General features: G+C 40.3%; 1 protein-coding gene across 1 annotated transcript; it reads left to right on the top strand.

The window, feature by feature from the left end:
• The first annotated feature begins 1,339 nt into the window (after window positions 1-1,339).
• Window positions 1,340-19,168, top strand: galnt12 (UDP-N-acetyl-alpha-D-galactosamine:polypeptide N-acetylgalactosaminyltransferase 12). The gene is made up of 10 exons (XM_008421808.3): window positions 1,340-2,348; window positions 3,979-4,148; window positions 5,447-5,636; window positions 7,793-7,978; window positions 8,158-8,275; window positions 8,754-8,930; window positions 11,532-11,663; window positions 11,897-12,010; window positions 13,061-13,216; window positions 14,667-19,168. Exons 1-10 carry the CDS (start codon window positions 1,996-1,998, stop codon window positions 14,802-14,804), a joined length of 1,734 nt encoding a protein of 577 aa, XP_008420030.1. The 5' UTR covers window positions 1,340-1,995; the 3' UTR covers window positions 14,805-19,168.
• Window positions 19,169-20,375: the final 1,207 nt, after the last annotated feature.

Below are 20,375 nucleotides of genomic sequence, written 5' to 3'. Positions count from 1 at the left end.
GTGTCAAGAGTTTTCGTAGCGTTTCCGTTTGAGTGACAACGTGGATGACAAATGGCACAATAAATCCTTCATAGTGAATGTACTGGAGGCTGGAGACAGGTTTTCCCAGGGTCACTGAAGGCGTTTCAGAGATGGCATTTATCACCAAGCAGCGCAGTTGAGGCCAACTGTGGTGGTTTATATGATTAAAAATATGTGCATGAAATCAAGTTAGTTTCAGCGCAGTAACACTTTGTATGGTTTTATGTCTGATATTAAATAATGACAAAAAGTCAGCTATCTTACTAATGAAATAAAATGAGGTAGTTAAATTAATAAATCCCAAAAAATACAACATGCTTTTAGTATTTGAAATAAATAGATGAAAAAGTGAAGCCAGCTAAGTAAAATAAACTAAATCCATCAAAAATAATAATAATAAATTAATAAAAAATTACTAAATGTAGATAAATAAGTTAAAACCAAAAATCCTCCAAAAATAATAAATAAAACATTTAAACCAGATGTAAATAACTGAATAAAACAAAAAAACGTATGCATATGTAGTTAATTAACTAACTAACTAACCAAAGAAGACAAACACTAAAACGTTTTGAAAATAATGCAAAACACTTAATTAAATTGTGTTCGCCTTTTTTGCACTCTCTGTGCAACAACCAGGTTCGTTTCACCAGTTACCAGTCCCGACCATAAAACTCCTCAGAGTTTTACCCTGAAATAATGAGATTTGTAAAGATTAAAAACAGCATTTAATGATTTAAAAAATGGTCAAATGTTAACAAAAATGATAAGTGGAACAGATACAGAGTGACGGGCCACACTAAGCACACCATTAGGAAGCAACCAAGAGAGGCGAGTTCTGCGGTAATCAGTTTCATTTTGTGTGACCGTCGCCGGTTTTATGTGCTATGGCTATGTAAGCAGCAGCAGCAGCAGCAGCAGCAATGTGTATGATCAGATAAGGAGACAGAATCATTTCATTCATAACAAAAGATTTTATGGCGTTTGACTGTTGGAACTTGTCTAAAAGATTTACTTGATTGACTTGCATTAACCCCAATGTTCCTCATCTGTTCCACGTTAAAGTCTACCGCCGTTAGTCAGACGGTGTCCTTCAAATTAAAAGCGTAATGGAAATTGCAGAAGTTATCTGTGGAACATAGTGGAATAAAAACAAAAACGACAACGCAATTTCCGTGTTTATTCTTCATGAAATTTTCAAGACCATAATCCAAGAGTATAATGATATAGCTACTTAAAAACGTTTGTAATTAATTTCAATAATAGTATGTTAACTTAATTGCAAGGGGTTGATTTTACAAGCAGTGCACTGCATTTTATTTTTTCATTCCCAAACCGGAAATATCGTTATTAGCTGAGCCAACTTTACACAGCCTGAACTTCGAGTGAAGTATTCGGAGACGACACAAGAAACAAAGTAGTGGTTCGACTCGCGCTTACATTAAATTCGATACAGTGGGTGTACGTTTGATTAATGTCATTTTTTTTACATTTTCTTATTACTAACGAGGCCAACTCTTGTCCCTTTTTTTTTTTTTTACTTATTTATTTATTTAATTTGACCTGGATTTGTTTCGTTTCCTAGTTTGTCAGCTAACACCCAATCCAGGGAGATAATTTGCTCGGGTCTAATCCCGAGTGTGTGTGTGTTAATCCTTTCACACTTAGTGCTGCACAACAGTTGGAGGAAGTCCAGCAGGAGGAGTGTCTATAATCTTATCGGCCGTGAAGTTAAATATATTGAGGTTCCGGGTAAATGAGTAACAACACGGAGGCTCCTCTCTCAATCAGCTGGGACTCTGAAGATTCACGAAAGCATTGAACTTTCCGAGGAAGTATGCGGGGCAAACTCAACCGGAAACACGACGTTTGAAAGAAACCTCTAGTTTTTCAGAGCAACTCCACCAGAGACCCACCGGTTTGAAGGGGCATGAAACCCCGACCGAACTTTACTCCTCGCATAGAAGCGACACGATGGCATCATGCGGAAGAAAGAGTCGAACCAAGTTAGTTCTTTGCCTTTTTGGCGTCACTTTGTTGGGGTATCTAGTATTTTTCAAACACCCATCCGGGAAAGTCAGTGCTGCAAACCGACGTGAAGTCTCCGTGGAGGGAGAGGAAGAGAACGAACGGCTGAGGAGGCCCGTTTACGAGAAGCCCCCGCTGGATTTTAATGCCCTGGGTGAAATGGGAAGAGCTGTTAAACTGAATTTGAACAAAGAGGAGAAAATAAAAGAGGAGGAGAGCATCCAGACACACCAGATTAACACCTATGTCAGTGACAGGATCTCACTGCACCGCAGTCTGTCAGAGAGATGGAATCCACTGTAAGTGTCACCCAGAGTGAATCTTATGAGTATGGATACCTGTCGTTTGACTTTCACTATGCTGTACTCCCGACAGTATGGGCAGGTCGCCGGTGGGAACGAATCTAGTTTTCAAAAATATTGGGTTTTGACACAGCTGAAATGTTCCATCATGCAAAATTCTGTTTTTAAGTATTTTTATTAAAAAAAGCACCAATGGCTACTCCAGGAGCATGAAGCTCAGAGAAAACCAGTGCATGAAAGAAAGCTTCAAGTATTTCCCCCTCGCTGATAAGGAGACAAAACTGATTTTGGGGAATATTTTTGAAAATAAAATGGGGTCTAAAGAAGCCCGATTGTGGCACTTCATTAAGTAGATAAAAATATCGTTATTTGTTTATTTATCCTGGGGGAAATTTGTGTGTCTATAGTAGCCCAAAGAATATCAACAAAAGCACACATAAATGCGTGCATTAAGACTAATTTATGTTAACTGAAGTTATATACTAATATCTAGAATGTTATTTTATTTCAGCTGCAGGAGGAATAATGGTTTTCCTGTTTTGCATGAAAAACAAAAGTGTTATATGCAACAATTGGCATAAAGTATTGTGAAAGTTTTTACAATTTTTACTCAATATCATATATATATATATATATATATATATATATATATATATATATATATATATATATTATCACAAATACCTACTAAAGAATACTTTAATGAATAATATATGCATATTACACCTACTTTGTTTTTTACACCACCAACATTCAACAGCTGCCTAGATTCCTCTCAGGTCCATAAATTAAACTTCTGTCTATGGGGAAATTTTTCTGTCATAATCGAAGAGCAACGTGTTCAGTCTGAGAGCAGGATTTCATGTCTTGTTCTCAAAACTTGTAATATTTTGCCTACGTTTTTATTTTGAAAGCAGGACTTCATGCCTTACACAAAACATCCGCCAGCAGTGTGCTACTAATTGCTAACTTTGTAATGGTTTTTGTGTGCGTCAGTGCCCGGCTGCTTCTGAGATAACAATTTCCCAAAAAATAAAAAATACACACAGCGTGGGGCAAATATACTGAAGAAGAATTCTTGTCTGATTTTGTGAGTGCAACATATAGATAGATATATATCATGTCGTGACTATTTTGTCTTTTTTTGTGAACAAAATCCTGCCTTAGATCAGTAGCTGTCAGCGATCAGTATCACACTGCTGGAGGATGTTTCGCGTAACATGGAACAGAAAGCTGACGTTGTTTCTCCCTACATCCAGTGGATGGTGCAGGTTGCTACAATCGGTAGTAGTCACACAAGGACACCTGCTAGAAAGAAACAAACGCACCCAGTACAATGCCTCCATCCCATCTGAGAGGTTGCCAGGCGACTGTGCCAAAAGGCAGTTTCATGTTCCGTAAGCAAGCAGAGAGTCCGAGCAGGGACTGTGAGCGGGAGGAGAAGTTTTGAGTACAAGCATTACAAGTTTTGAGAAGAACGACATGAAGTCCTGCTGTCAAAATGAAAATGTAAGCAGAAGTATTACAAGTTTTGAGAACAAAAGACATAAAATCCTGTTTTGAGACTGAAAATGTGTGCTCTTGGATTACGGCACAAAAACTCCACCGTGTACATCGTGCGTTTCAGTTGCAAAGAGCTCAAGTACCACTACAAGACTCTGCCTACGACCTCCGTGGTGATTGCTTTCTACAATGAGGCCTGGTCTACCCTGCTGAGGACGGTCCACAGTGTGCTGGAGACTTCTCCCGACATCCTCCTCAGAGAGGTGGTGCTGGTGGATGACTACAGTGACAGAGGTAGGCGATGGGACGCTTGATGGACAGGCAGCAAGGCTTCAGGGGAGAAAAGCCGGCTGATTGACAGTTACAGGAGACGAAAAGCTTGTTTTTGGTGCTCACGTGGAAGCACACGGATGGAGCGCACTCAATGGATTGTCAAATGAGCTGCGACTGAAAGGATGGGAAATGGCGGAGTGAGATAGATACACGCGAAGCAAGAGTAAAAGGTTTTGTAAGGGACAACTTTATAAGCGTTTTCTTGTCATGTATTTAACAGAAGAATAAAAAGGGCTGAGGCATGCTTACAGATGAACAATAACTGAATAAAATCATAACGACATCTGTGTTTCTAGGTGCAGCCGTTTTCTAAAGCGTTCATCCCAAGGGCTTTAACCCAAGAGGTGGTTTCCAAACATTTAGAATCATGAGCCTGTAGGTGAAGCAATCAGTCCCTGCCTCACCCTCTGCTCTAACACTGTTTACTCATGTTAGTTTACTCTGTGTCTTACTAATGTGTGTTAGGAAGATAAAGGCATTGGTCCTTCAGAAGCAAATTTTAGGATAAAAGCCAATGCACATCAGCCTCATTCCGAGTTTGACATCACTCATACATTTAGGCAGTATGTAATATTTACAAGACATTAAGTCTTATAGTGAAGTTAAACATTACATAGTATGGCTATACAAATTCTTTTTTTTTTCCATCTTTCTTCTGTGAGCTAATGCACGAGTTTCCAAGTCGTCATAGATATTAAAAGGACTTGGCGTTTACACAGACAGACACATTTCTGCATGGTTTGTTTTTCGCAACTGAAAGACTGGGGATCACACACTTAACAACTGCACCTGGGGAGGGATCACAGATTACAGGATTTCTCAACCACCAAAGGCAAATGAAAGCCTCAGACTTACCAGTAGTTGGTGTTAATAGAAGACAATTTCAGAATTTGGGCAGACTGTGTTTCTGCACCACTCTCCCATTTAATGAAAGAGATGCAATCTATAATACTTTGAGTTTATCCCGCAAGTGAATATAAACGGAGACATTTAACAACATATGTGCCACTCAGTCCACCAAACTGAAAACATTAGTGTGCAGCCCTTTAATTAGCCTATTTATGTGTATATTCAGAGACATACTCGGATAACAGGCTTCGCTGTGAGACAGTTGCAGCTTTTGCACCAATGGCTGCTGGAGATCGGCTGCTAGATTCTCTTCAGCAGTCGAGATTTTATCCCAGCTTTAAGATTCTGAACTCAAACTATTTGCAGCGTTAAAGGTTATAAGCGTTCACTTTTATTTGAATTTCTTGAAGATCACCTGAAGGAGCCACTGGAGAGGTACCTCTCCGGGTTGAGGAAGGTGCATTTGATCCGGGCCACGAAGAGGGAGGGGCTGGTCCGGGCCCGGCTGCTAGGGGCATCCATCGCCACTGGCGACGTGCTGACTTTTCTGGATTGCCACTGCGAGTGCCACGAGGGCTGGCTCGAGCCGCTGCTCAAGAGGTGAGAAATTGCTTTTCAGGAAACGCTAGCACTCTTCAGTTTGAGTATTTCACTCTAGTGTTGACTTTAAAGATCGCGTTTTCAAGTTCAGCTGTTGCCAAGCATTGCGTCGACGTGCATCGCACATAAGCCGAGGCTACAAATGCTGAAGTGTTTCAGTATTTGCATATATGTGCCACTTGTCCCCCATGCAGGTAAACAATAAAGAAGGAAGCAAAGAAAATCAGAACGATATCTCCACAAGCACAGCTATGCAGTGCCTCGCGGATGCGCTTCACGCACCTTGGAATGCATTTTCATTTTCTCACATTACTAAAACTAATTTTTGCAGTTGTAGCTGGACAAGTATGCCACTTCTCTTGACCCGCTGGGGTTTCATTTTTGCTTTTAAAACCGATCTGATGGAATGCTGGAAAGGACTCTTGATGTGTGCAAGATGTAAAAAAAGAGTTAGCCTTTCACCAAAGCTGCTCAAACCTAAAATGCCGCAAGCACAGATGTCCCCAACACAGATTTCATCGTCCACATTTCTAAAAATGATACATGGATGGTAAGGTAGTTTTAACAGCAAGGCAATTCAAATAACAAACCAAATGAGAGAGCAAAAGAAGAAAAGTAATCTAATAATGTTTATCCAAAGCATATAAACTAGATACTCCTGTTCAGGGTTGCTAGATAAGTATAAATAAGTATCTCTGTACTTTCTAAGTATGTTCTACATTTCTAAACATAATGAGTACTCCACAGTTTCTAAGTAATAATAAGTATTAAGTGTTCCTGTTCTGGCAGAATTCCTTTTAATTCCTTTTCTGGGCTGCGCGGATAGGAGTCTTTGCATAACAATCCAAAAAGTAATCTAAGAAGTATAACACTGGTCCAAATAGTGAGTACTCCACAATTTCTAAAATTACCAACACACTGGAATAATCTAAAAAGTATAGCATTGGTCTAAATAGTGAGTATTTAGATTCTAAGTTTGTTCTAGTTTTTTTTCTGGGTTAAATAGTGAGTACTCCACAGTTTCTAACAAGTAATGAATAAACTCGACAAACAGCCAAGCAAGAGCTCATCTTTGCTCAAGGAAAGATGAGCACAAGTAGCAACTTGGAAGATGTGACCAGGTTCGGCAACTTTATTAGTTCCACCCTGTGTGTATTTTTATTTTTTTGGGAACTGCTTTTATAGCAGGAACTGTTACAGATGAGTTCATTCTGCCAGAGCTGCAACGTTACAACTGACCAACTGACACAACTTCTGCTACAAGATGAGCTGAATAAAAACAACTAACTGTACGTGCAACATCATTGTTTGTTTGGTTTTTGTGTGCATCAGTGCCCGGCTGCTTCTGAGGGAACAATTCCCAAAAGAAAAAAGAAAAAAAAACGAAAAAATATGCACAGCGTGGTTCAAATAAAGTTGTCGTAAGTGCAATATCCATCCATTACAAGTTTTGAGAACAAAAGACATGAAATCCTGCTTTTAGCCTGAACATGTGTGCTCTTGGATTATGGCAGAAAAATTCCCCCATACGGCAGACTTAAAATTTCTACCCACCCTAAAGTCTCAACCGGTACATCTCTTATTTCCAGCCATCCAAACTGGTGTGGTCGTTCCCATCGGGCCAAAAACTAGCAACTTCTCCAAGATCAATTCCGTTCCCCTAGTGAGTTCTAGCATCCAAAGTTTGCCTGCGAAATAATCTCATCCAACTTGCGCCTCTGTCTCACACCATCAGTCTGAGTGTTTGCTAGTTTGGCTCAGTCCATCACAAATTTGTCGATAGGCCGGGTGACCGCAAGCTCCAGAGAAAAAAAAGCGTCTGTCTTCACCGAGAAGATAAAGGGATCCTGAAACACTTGGAAGCTGAATCGGTATAATAGCACTTTGCACCAATCTGAAGGTGGAATAACCCGAGTGTCAGATCAAGATCAATAAATATATCTGTGGTTGTGGTCACATGCTTATTTAGTTAATGATTTAGATATGTGCTTTTTGATTAAAATGCGATAAATTGCAATGAATTAATTACTGACCCTGAAATTAACTCAATTTAAAATTGTAATCATGTCCCACCACTCAGTCATGACCAACTGCAGTACGGGAAGCGCGTTTAGATGGTTTTCTTTTGGACGTTAGCTTTCCCCTCCTTTCTCCAGGATCAAAGAGGAGCCCAAAGCCGTGGTGTGCCCCGTCATTGATGTGATAGACTGGAACACCTTCCAGTATTTAGGCAACCCCGGCGAACCTCAGATTGGTGGGTTTGACTGGCGGCTGGTCTTCACCTGGCACCCGGTCCCACAGTACGAACAGAAACGCCGTCACTCGCCCACTGATGTCATCAGGTACTAGTTACAAAAAAAAAAAAACCCTCTGTGAGCAAAACAAGATCACAACTTTTTATTGTATTGATTCCATCCGTATTTTTATTTTTTATTACTTTTTTTTAAATGTATTATTATATAAGAGGTGGATAGTGACACCAAGATTAACTTCTGCTTTTTTTTTTGTTGTTTTTTTTTAGATCTCCTACTATGGCAGGCGGTCTGTTTTCTGTGAGCAAAAGCTACTTCCATTACCTGGGGACATATGACACAGGAATGGAGGTTTGGGGAGGAGAAAACCTGGAGTTTTCTTTCAGAGTAAGAAGCAATCTAGTGTATATCTTCGCGTTATCATACATCATACATTACACGAATGCATAGTGCTCAGCTGAATTATCACTCTGCACTTGTGGAGTTTGCAAAATGCTAACACTGTTTATAGCAGTAATTCACAGCATGCGGCACTGAACAGACGTTTGGAGCTGGATTAAATTAACTGTAAGCCATGTGACAAATTCTTCTGCAAACCGCAGTGATCACATTGACACTACGCTACAAGAGAAAACAGAGCGAAGACCTTAAATGATTTGATTGCCGTGAAGAATTTCTTTGCTGGAGTAAATACAACGTCCCAAAAGAGTAGTAACCAAAAATATGTCTCTGTAGTGGCAACAATAGCCTTTTATTTCTGTTTGTTTCCGAGCTCCTCCACAACGTTTGCCCTTTGTGTAGCCTGATTGATTCACAGCTGAGAGGCTAACCAAATCCTCGTGGTGCTGCGGTTCTCGTCTCTTAGATTTGGCAATGCGGGGGCAGCCTGGAGATCCACCCGTGCTCCCACGTGGGTCACGTGTTCCCCAAAAAGGCCCCTTACTCACGGAGCAAAGCGTTGGCAAACAGCGTGAGGGCGGCAGAGGTGTGGATGGATGAGTACAAGGAGCTCTTTTACCATCGCAACCCCCATGCTCGACGGGTGAGTCCACACAAGTCATAAGAGGGTGTTTGATGGGTGTCAAGCGGAGCCGATGTCTCCCTTTAAAAAAGGAATCGAGGCACATTTAGACGGGATTAATCGTTCAATTCCAAAAGTCGCATGCTTGCTTGTTTTTTATTTTTTTACTGCGTCGACATGCGGATGCAATAAGTGACACCCACGCCTGCTTGTACGTTTCGCTCAAACTACACACGTACAAGCGCGGCCGCTCCCCCGCTGCGGTGTAAAAAGCTCCCCCTGATTAAGTGACTCTCAGGATACATGAGCGACACACACTCAAGGTGACAGGAGTGCCGGGGCATTCCGGTGTGTGATTACCACCTTTTCCGTGTCACTCTGTGCCAGCGGGTGTCACCCACCTGTCCTTGACAGGGTGATATCAGTGCTAACCAGTGGGGTGCCCTGTCTTAATGTGTGTGTGTGCGTGTGCGTGAAGTGTGTGACAGTGTAGTTAAGAGGAGAAGCTCTCGAAGCACAGATCAGGTGGCGCTCATCTCCCTGAGCGGAGGAAACCTTGCTGAAAGGGAGTATTGCTCAAAGCAAGCAATGCTGCGTTCCTTTTTACCATGAAGGGAGACGTTGGGTTTGTGTGTTTTAATATTTTAAACTTTCTGTGATTCATTTGTCATAATTTAAAGCATAAATCGACGTGATGTAACTTTGGTTTAAGATGCAGCTATGCTTTGCTTTTTCATACCACAAAAAAATGGAATATATATTTCCTTTAGGCAAAATAATTTTTTAAATAGGTGATGGCTTTAAATGCAATTACACGAACAATAAAAAAATGTCCCGAGTATTTTGAGTTTTACATTTCCGAATGGAAAATCATTCATTTCCTCCAGCTCGGTATCTGAATCCTGATGCTGCGTTAAAATTAAGTAAAACAATACCTTGTGCTTGAAAACTTAGTAGCTTTACGAGTCATTAAAAATGCAGCAAACAAGACCCAGATCCAGTAGCAGGGTTCAGATCAGGACTTCTGTCAGAAAAACAGACGCTGCATTGTTGTCTTAAAGCCCTGCAGCCACTTTTGAAACATGGTGGTAGCAGCATCATGCTGCAGGGATAGTTTTTTTTGTCTTCTTTTTTTTAAATTTTTTTTAGCAGGAACAGAAAAGATGGTCAGAGTTGTCAAAAGAACTTCAGCTTTAACTTTCTGCTACAATTGCAGTGAATGACGGTCTTAGAAAGTATTTACTCGGGGGAGCTGATTACAAAACTTGAGACATTTTTCAGTTTTATTTGTACATTTTTGAACACTCTGTAGTTTTTCTTTTACATTTAGCTCTACTTTGTCTTAGTCTGTCACATGAAAATCCAAATTAACCCTTTCATGCATAGTGGTCACTACTGTAAGGCATTTTTTGTGCTTCTTGTGGATTTTTATGTTATAAATGCACACAGAGCACTGAAGTGGACACTAATGCATCATAAAATACATTATCAATTACTTTCCATCAGATGCAAATGCAAGAAATTATTTTTGTTAAATCCAATATGGCCGACAGACAAAAAAAGCATGCCGACCGACCCGGTCCCTCCTTCTACTGTAGAGGACGCTTGCAGGTAAAAAAAAAATATTGTGACATCAGATAACTCCTAAAGAACAATACTACTGATGTTTTTTTTTCAAATAACAACTTTGTATTTGGAGAAAATGACAACTGATCACCTAATAAAAAAATAAATCAAAAAATTATCAAATTTTTTTTCCCCTACCAATTTGTTTTTATTGTCTTAAGAAAATAAAAACAAATTGGAAAAAAAATCCTGACACAAAGGATCATAATTCATGCATGAAAGGGTTAAGACGCATTTATGTTTGTGGTTAAGGTACAAAAAATAAATAAATAAATAAAAGTGTTTGCTTTTCCAACACAAATGCGAATATCAAGCACATCGTCAAAGTATCGTTGCTTGTTGTGGAAAGAGGAGCGCTCTTTCCCTCAGACACGACTCTTGCACTGGGTCATTCCAGCTCCACCAGCCCTTGTTGTTGTTCCCTTGTCTGTAGCGGTGCTAGCACTTGATAAAAGACCACCTCTTTTAGGAATCTGTCTCATGACCGGATAAACTGATAAAGAGCTAATTAGAGCTGTGTTTGGGCACACGGCCAGCATCCATCATTCTGCAGCGCTCCTCTAGCTTCTTCTTCTTCCAGCAGTGAAGGTGTGGTGAGCATATGCTCACTGGCAAAGCGTGAGTGTTTGCTTTCTTGTAATAATCAGCTAATCTTTATCAGAGTGGCGATGCCTGTTTGTTAAAGATATTTACATAAGCAGATCGCTGTCGGCGTGTAAAACACACAGATACATCCTTATGTTCTGTAACCGGAATTTAGGAGTGTCTTACTAGTAAAATATTTGGCTTTATTGTATGTGTGTGTATGTGTGATTAATGTTTGACATATTAAAGAAAATGGACAGAGTTATGAAACAACTACAGAGGGTGCTGTTGTCTTGGCTAAGCTATGACGCAGCAGGTGTGAGTGAAGCATGAACTCTGAATTTATCAAAGTTGTTTCTAATTAGGTCAGTAAAGCTTAACTGTTATGTTTTTTTGTGGGGTTTTTTCTAGGAAGCCTTTGGAGACGTGACGCAGAGGATGAAACTGAGAGAGAGCCTGGGGTGTAAAAACTTTAAGTGGTATCTGGATAACGTCTATCCCGACATTTTCGTCCCACACGATCGACCGGGCATGTTTGGAATGGTTAGTGCACTGTACGGCCAGAAATATTCAAAATGAGTGAATTTGCATGTTTCAATCACTTTCTTTGCTCCTTCTGTAAAGAAATCTTTCACCCACACATGCAGACCGCCACTCAAATGCATGTTAAAACAAATACTTTAAGGCAAAAATTTGCTTGTAGGAATAAGAGAAATATTGAATTAAGTGTGTTTGAACCTTTGCAATATACCTTTATGTGACTTTTCTTTTGCTAGTTGAAGAGTCGGGGAAAGACCAACTACTGCTTTGACTATAATCCTGGGGAGGACCAGGTGCTGGAAGGTCATAGGGTCATACTCTATCCATGTCACGGCATGGGTCAGAACCAGGTGAGGCCTGTCAGACAGTTTAACTCTTCAGGCTCTGTATGGCCCCCAATGAGGTTTATTCTACTTTGTAGTGCAATCCTGGGCTAACTTACATTTTGTGTCATAGTTAAAAAAATTGCAGACAGCACTACACTCCCTTTACACTGATCTTCTAAAGAGATGCGTTCTCTTTAATTTCTCTTTTTAAAACAAATGTCGAAGTCAGTCAAAACCAAACACAAACGATAATCTTCAGGTCAGCCATGCTAACCCTGTTCTTCTGCACAGATGTAGTTGTTTAATCTTAATCCTTCTGGAGACATGACTGCTTATGTCTAGTGAACAGAGTCTCACACAGCCTGTATTTTAATAACCACTGGCTTATTTGATGTCGTTTAACTCTATAACTTTTTAAAGATGTCTCTCCACTCAAATCATGGCTTTGTAATCTTAGCTTTTAGATTTAGCATCTTGTACCTGTAGTTAAATGTTGCTGTCAGTATTAAGATAACATAAGTTCTTGCGTTTCTAGTTCTCGTAGCTCCAAACTATTTAGCTCCTTGGTTTAGTGACCGTTTTTCTTATAACCGTTTTTCTGTCCTCTGAACCTTGAAACAGTCGCTCCCTCCTCATTTCTTACATTTATAAACAACGGACTTACCTTTTCCAGGTTCTATAATTCATCCACAGTGTTGATCCATAGCGGGAGACTGTCTAGTTCTCAATTGCATTTCCTCTGTCAGTTGTCAGTAAACCAGGGAGCTCTGTGAGATTTAGCAGCGCTGCCAGAAACACCCCTCTGTGGACACGCGCCGATGTCATTTTTGTCGAAAATGGCTTCTGTAGTTGTTGGATTGTCAGCCTTTCGGGAGTGCCCTGCATAGCTCCACTCTACATTCGTAGTCTGTAACCAGCGATGCTGGTTTTTGATCTCCACAAACACACACACACACACGCACACACACACACACACACACACACACACACACACAGACAAATTCTGTTGCACAGTGTTTACTTCTAACTGCTTCTTTGTTTGTGTCTTGCGTCTGTGATGGGTTCTCCCAACAGTTTTTTGAATATTCGGTCGACGGGGAAATATGCTATAACACCAGAGATCCTGCTGGATGTGTTGTGCCTGACAACATCAGCACTTACCTGACTGTCCTTCAGTGCGTGAAACGAGGACAACCTATTCCCATGGACCAGAAATTTATCTTTCGAAAGGTACTGCAAAACCATGTTGGGGCCAAATTTATTTCCAATTTGTGTGTCTGTATGTTTTAACTTAAAACAAACAAACAAACAAAAAAACCACCGGTAAAGGTATTTTTTTTAGGTTTCTAGATTATCCAATAATGTTAGAAATCTGTACTGTCTAGTAAAAGTTTTTACTTCGTAAACTTAATCATATTTTGTCACGCTACAAAATGACATGTATTTTATTAGGATTAGTCAGCAGAAAATAACAGTGAAAAGGGTGAGATGCATGGTTTTCAAATTGTTTTTACAAATCAATTTTATTTGTGTGCTCGGGGTGTTGGGCCCTCTTACTCTTATAACCCCATATAAAGTCTGTTTAGTGAGAACAGTCCACCTATGTGTACTTTAATCTCAGTATAAGTCAGCTATTTCGTGGAGGCCTCAGAGGTTTATTAGAGAACATCGGTGAACAAATAGCATAATAAACAAGCCAGAAAGGTTAGGGATAAAGTTATAGTGACACCTAAAGCAGGGCTACGTTATAACACCAATCCATTAGCCGTAAATGGGCAGAGCGTGACACGACTCAAAAGTTAGAAATCCAAAAGTTTGTGGCACAACTTTGCCTCCTTCCATGTCGAATAGGAAGGGACACGAATCTGTTAACGTGAGGACGCCAGCAACGTTTGACATGTGGGAAAATTCATTGCAAAACGTTGAAACTCCCTATCCAATCAGACAAAGATCTCTAGATGAACAGAACAGAGATATATCTCTGAAAAGATTTTTCAAACGTTTGCAGTAAAAGGTCAGTCTGTACAGTATTGACTCACCAGAAGCTGAATACAGACATATGCCCATTTTTCAGATTTCTGTGTCTGAAGGAACAATTAAAAAGTCTCATTGTCCTTTTAGTTATGCACTCCTTAGGCATAAAACCCTGCAAGATGCACTGAAGTGTGTGTTTGTAACATTTTAAACAGTAGAAAGTTGCAGCTATAAAGTAGAAATGAACAGATCCATGCTTGTGTTGGATCTCGGCTGATCAGGAGTGACTTTCCCCGAGCAAAACAAAAAACAAAATTCCCGCCTGGCTCACGGTGGAAAAGCAACAGCGAGCTGCGTATTTACCACACGCCGCCGGAAGCTGTTCAGCATGTGCCCAATGTAGTCGCCGGATGTCAGTGTCTGACAGCCTGCCATGCCATCTAAATGTAAATGGATCTGAAAAGGTGAAATGTATGTAGGAAGAGTGAAAGACGCTGGAAAGTGGGGAAGTTTTGGGAGAGGCGCTGATATATCCTAGGAAAAGGTTTGCTGGATTTGCATTTCACCCGGGCCAGCTTGTGTTGTTCTCTGTTGTTGTTCTGTTTTTCGCAAAGTACAAAAGGTTCACATTTTAACTGCATTTTTGCCACACGAGTACTTTGCAAACCTTTGCGTTGTAGATATGAGTTTTTTTGTTTTTTTCCAGGATGGGAGTCTGTTCCATGTCCAGACCCAGAAGTGTATAGAAGCAGTGGACCAGACCGACGATGGGACACCAGCCCCGGCTATGAAGCCCTGCTCTGACATCCCTCACCAAAAGTGGTTTTTTGAGGAGAAGCTGTAAACACTTAGCATATGTGGAGCATCTCACCAGCTGAGGATTCCTCTCTGATTCCCCTTCCTAATCAAACATCCTCATCTTCCATGCAATTACAGCAAAGTTCATATTTTCTAAGGCGTCTTGTGCACAAAACAAGACAATAGGAATTCTGACTATTCTTCAAAGTGACTTGGTTCAAGACTTAGTGATTATCTAAATTACTTACGGTGGCATTCTGTTGGAGAGACTGTTTTAGCTCCCTTTGCTTTTTGCAAACAGAAATAAGGACACAGAAACTTGTGCATCGATCCGACGGAAATCACGCGTTTGTGAATCTGCCAAAAGAGCTTCTTGTGTGGCTGGCTGATGGTTTTTTTTTTTTTTTTTTTTTGAGCACATCATCAGGGCTTCTTTCTTGATATTTGGATTTTCTCCTGTAGAGGGGGCTAACACTCCTCTCTGCGTTTGATCCTTTCTGTCGGCGTGTCCTCGCTTCATCATGTGCCAGCGAGGACAAATGATTGGGCGTTTTAATAGGAACCTTTTGAAAAGGTTGACTGCTCGGTGCTTCATTATAGCAGCAAGTTGAAAGCAAAGTCATAGATCGCAGGTGTTAGGCGGGAACCTAACCATAACGCTGAAAAACACGGGAAACCGCACTGTTACTCTGCTTCGATTTCACATTTCATGTGAAGTGAAAATGTCATGGGTCATTTTTGAACAGTCCCACTCAAAAGTTTTCATGCACTCATCGTTCACATTGAATGCCATTTATCCTTTTATTTAAACCGTTGTTTTACCAGGGTCGACTATAACATGACCTGCAACTTCACCGGCTTGAAAACACGAGAGTCAGACTTTGAATTTATTTAGGATTTTCCCTATTCCCAATCGAAAAACACAGGCTCAAATTTATACATTCTCCTCAATTAACATTTGAGTAAATGTCCCTTAGCAGGTCGCACACAAACATTGTAAGCCTTTGTTGCCCCTGATGAGCTTCTGGCACAACTCGGGTATTGGACCACTTCCTCTTTCATTAAAAATGATGGAGCTCATTTAAGTTGCTCGGTTTCCTGGCGTGAACTCGGCTTTTAATCATAGTTTATAAATTTTCAAAACGGTTGAGTTTGAGGCCATAGAAGAAGCGCAACAGTCACATGTTCCATCCCCTCTCAAACCAGTTTTGATGTGTGTTAGGGATCTTTTCCTGCTGGAATCACTAGTAGTGAAATGTGTTGTGGTACCTGGAGCCAAAGAAAGAAAAAGAAAAAAAACAGCAAAGGAAAGCAGGAGTTCACACAGAACAGCACTTAGTGCCGCCACCGTTTTTGCTATTAATTTCAGTGTATTTAGGCCTTTTTGGCCAAACAGCTTAACATTTGTCTCGTTTGAACATGGATATTCAAACGAGACAAACTCTTCCTTCAGAGAGCCTTTACTTTGTCCATTTAGGCTGCTGTGAATTTCCATTTAGCCAGAAGATCTTCCAGGTTATGACTGGCTGGAGTCTCGGAGATTCCTGGGTTAATCCAGAACAATCCCAACCATTTTCAGTTCATCACAAGGGGGAGCTTGGGTCAGATGGTCACACAGTTGGATGTTCCAGCAGCATAATGATCCCAACCTAGTGTCAAACCTGGTTTTAGAATAAATAAAAAGAATAAACATTAAGCTGCTTGAATTCAATCTTGTAAAGAAGAAAAAAAGAACTATGACTTAAAACCAGCTACGAGCAAGGAAGCCGACCAATTTATATAAATTCCACCAAGAAATATTAATTTAGAGTTGTCAACAAGAACATTTGTCTAGATGTTTGTGGGTTGTAATATATTTAAACCTGCACACTATAGGTCAAAAACTTTGGTAACAAGATGCAATTCCCACAAAAATCACCAGTATACGTCGCAAGAGATGAACATGATTCTTATGTAAAGAATGGGACATTTGACAGGTTTATAAATGCTTTATTTGGACTTTTCTTTCTTCTATGCAACTTCTTCTCACTTTAATAGCAGTATTTTAGTATCTGCTACTTTTGCACCGAAGCTAATCTAAGCAAAGTCTGATCTTTGCTTAGATCAGACTTTATGCTGAAATCCATAAAACTCCTACTGGTTTCCCAGAAAAGCATTGCAAACAATAAACTTAAAGTTGCCGCCAACCTTTTGACCTGAATGTATCCACATTGTGTCCCGGAGTGAATTTGCAAAAAAAAATAATAATAAAAAATTTTTTTTAAATCCACAATAAAATTCTAACTTATTCGGCTAGTTCTTGTTTTGATTAGCTCAATTTTGAATCACATAACCGTCACAGCCTGACAGGGAAACGTTTTTAAGCGAGATCAAATTAATTGATGTGAATTGATATGAATTGATGTGAACTTCTGAGTGAGACTGTACATTCCCGTTTAATGGCTGAAATAACACATGCAGCTATCTATGCAGGTTTGTGTTCATAAAGAGTTTCTTTAAAGCTTCTCGTCGGATTTTGCCGTAACGAGTCAAGTCGTCTGGTGTCGGTTGCAGACCAACGTCGTTCTGCACAGAGATCAGAGCAGCTGTGTTCCAACTCACTCACCCATGTGCCTTTTTTATAAATAAAATAAAAGTTTATGTTACATAATTTAATATCAGTGGAGGAAAAATGCCTTCGAGTGAGATAAGTCAGTGTTGCTAAGATCGCAGGAAAAGAAATTGGCTGCACGCCAAACGCTTGCACAGGCGTGGGGTTCTTCCACTGCTAGCACGTTTTTTACTCTGGCGGGTCACCCTGATGTGAATACTGACGCCGCTTCAGCGTTCATCCGTCAGAATAGACTTCCTTACTTGTGTGGGTCTCCCTCAGGCCATGCGGAGGGAAACGGCAGAGGAGTAGACAGTTGTTGGTGTCTCCAGAGTGCCGCCACGCCAGATGGCTTCCTGATTGATTTTCTAGGCTGCTCCCACTTCTTTATCACATTTCCCCCCCCCCTCCTCTGTATGTCACAGGACTTTATATTTTGCACCTGTACATACACATTCTGGAGGGGGAGGGAAAAAAAAAAAAAAAAAAACGAAATCAGGAGTACATTTTTGATAATAGAGCTGAGTGAATGAAGCAATCTGTGACCTCTTCCATACCATTAACCTTCACAGGCTCTTTCACTGTCGGCCTCAAATGACTGCTGTTAGAAACTAATGGCAAGAGACCATCATGCTGGAAAAAGATTTTCGATATTGATTCAAGAGTGTTTGCTTACAAGAGTCTAAATGGAAGCGATTTTCAAAGCACTGACGCCGGGGAACCGAGCCGGACTAGAAGCTCGCGCGAAAATGAAATGAATAAAAGCGAAGAAGCACGTGCTGCTGTTACAGGAAGTTGACGACGTCCGTTCGGTGCGGCCAAACGTCGCGCGAGCCCAAAGACGCAGCGTCGGATATTCGCTGCCATGCACTTACACTTAAAGAGTTTTTATTGCACTGTGCAGAGCATTGGAAGAATGAACTGAGACATAGCTGTGGTGAGCTGGAGGGAAGCACAAAATAAGCACACAAGCTTATTGAAATATGGATGTAATTACTGGGCTTCAGTTCCCTGTAGTCCATAAGAAGGCTTTTTGTTAGGATTATGAGCAGTACACTGCTAAGTGCTAAGTGAAGTGGACCAAATGACCGGTGGGGACGGTGTCATTCATAGTAGGAAGCAAGAAACATTTATTTTTTTTGTCACGATTGTATGATGTGAGATGGTAAAACATCCAATGTGAGGTGATCAAGTTTAATAATATGACCCTACCGTTTCAGTTCATGAGGTTCATCGCTAGCATAATGTCCGGTTTGCCTATTCTATTGCTGTGGTTTATCAATGGACATTTTTATCGACCGTTTTTTTTATTTTTAAATAAGACGCACTACAAGTAAGTAAGCGGTCTTTGGTATTTCCTGATATTCTCTTGGCTTTCTGAGTAATAGAGCTGATTTACCAGAAAATACTCAAACTGCTCCTTTAATTGATTTATCACATAAAGGGGGAGGGAAAGAAGTTATTTATTGTACCTGTGTTGCCATCTGTTTTCAAACCATTCGAGTGTTATCTTGGATGCTGATTTGACGTGCTACAGGTTTCAACTGCACCGTTTCGCCACTTCAACATTATATGTCTGTGATGTTATGTTTCTTTTACATGGCAGCCAAACCTGTGTCGTCAACATATTCCAGGATTTGTCTAAGCGATGTTATAATGTTGTCGTATTAGACCGTGTGCTGTTTCACAATAATGCAGAGGTTCCTATTTGTAATGAAAATAACTTGCAGCGGGAGGTGTTTTTTTTTTTTATGCTATTGCTGACAACCATGAAGGTGTAAAATTCCTCAAAAATAAATTTTATTACAGTAACAAACGCACACTGATAACCTTCAATTTGAGTTCATGTTGTGGGCGAGAAAAAAAATACATATTTTTTAAGCAGACAAATGCTACAATTATTAATAGCATCATACATATGTAAATTAAAGAGAAGATTTTTTTTTATTATTATTATTATCTTAGCAGGGCTGCACAGTGGCGCAGTTGGTAGAGCTGTTGCCTTGCAGCAAGAAGGTTCTGGGTTTAATTCCTGGCCCCGGTCTTTCTGCATGGAGTTTGCATGTTCTCCCTGTGCATGCGTGGGTTTTCTCCGGGCACTCCGGTTTCCTCCCACAGTCCAAAAACATGACTGTTAGGTTAATTGGTCTGTCTAAATTGCCCCTACGTGTGAGTGTGCGTGTGTGTGTGTATGGTTGTTTGTCCTGTGTGTCTCTGCGTTGCCCTGTGACAGACTGGCGACCTGTCCAGGGTGACCCCGCCTCTCGCCCAGTACGCTAGCTGGAGATAGGCACCAGCAACCCTCCTGACCCCACTAAGGGACAAGGGTGTAAAGAAAATGGATGGATGGATTATTATCTTAGCATCAAGCCATTATTTCTAGTTTCCTGTAACTTAAAAATGATACAATGGAGAGTCCATCAAAATAACAAAGACAAGAGTACGTGCTTATAAGTATGTTTCGGGTGTGCAATAGAGCCATCTGCTGCCTCTGTTTGCTTTAGCGAGAGACAATTAAAAACAGTTTTCTATATTCTACTCATAGTTAACTTTTGGGAAATGTTATATGACTACACCAAATGTAAGATTAGGACATTTAAAGGTATTTCAGTTTAATCAAGAAGTCTTAATCTAATGTTAAGATTGTTATAAGACTCAACTGGCAAAACGGAAAACGAGTAAGAACAGGATGTGTTTCAAAATATTGTGAGGTTTGTGCATTTTTTGAATGGCTAGGTCATGAAAGTACATACAGAGTAATAAACTGAAATGCACTTCTTATTTATGGGCAGTAATCAATAACGTGACAGCGAGTCGAGAATATGCTACTGCTACTAGAAATTAATTTTAGAGGTCTACACAAAACGTAGATTTTTTTCTGTACTTCCTGTTGAAAGCATGTATCGGCATTTGAAACACAGGCCCTACTACTTTTAATTTCTATGTTTGTCAGTATTGTCAATTAAACAGTGACTCATCTGCATCCACAATGATTTAAAAAGACTCATTTCACCCACATTAAACTGC

The sequence above is a fragment of the Poecilia reticulata genome, chromosome 11 (genome assembly GCF_904066995.2).
Source record: "Poecilia reticulata chromosome 11, P_reticulata-male-v2, whole genome shotgun sequence".
Taxonomy (NCBI): Eukaryota; Metazoa; Chordata; class Actinopteri; order Cyprinodontiformes; family Poeciliidae; genus Poecilia; species Poecilia reticulata.
Note: the sequence above shows the minus strand (reverse complement) of the source record. Positions and strands in the feature narration are given on the sequence as shown.

Coding starts and splice junctions, on each gene's coding strand:
- galnt12 (XM_008421808.3), top strand. CDS start 1,996: ATGGCATCATGCGGAAGAAAGAGTCGAACCAAGTTAGTTCTTTGCCTT. Junction 5,637..7,792: donor CTCGAGCCGCTGCTCAAGAG/GTGAGAAATTGC, acceptor TCCTTTCTCCAG/GATCAAAGAGGAGCCCAAAG. Junction 7,979..8,157: donor TCGCCCACTGATGTCATCAG/GTACTAGTTACA, acceptor GTTTTTTTTTAG/ATCTCCTACTATGGCAGGCG.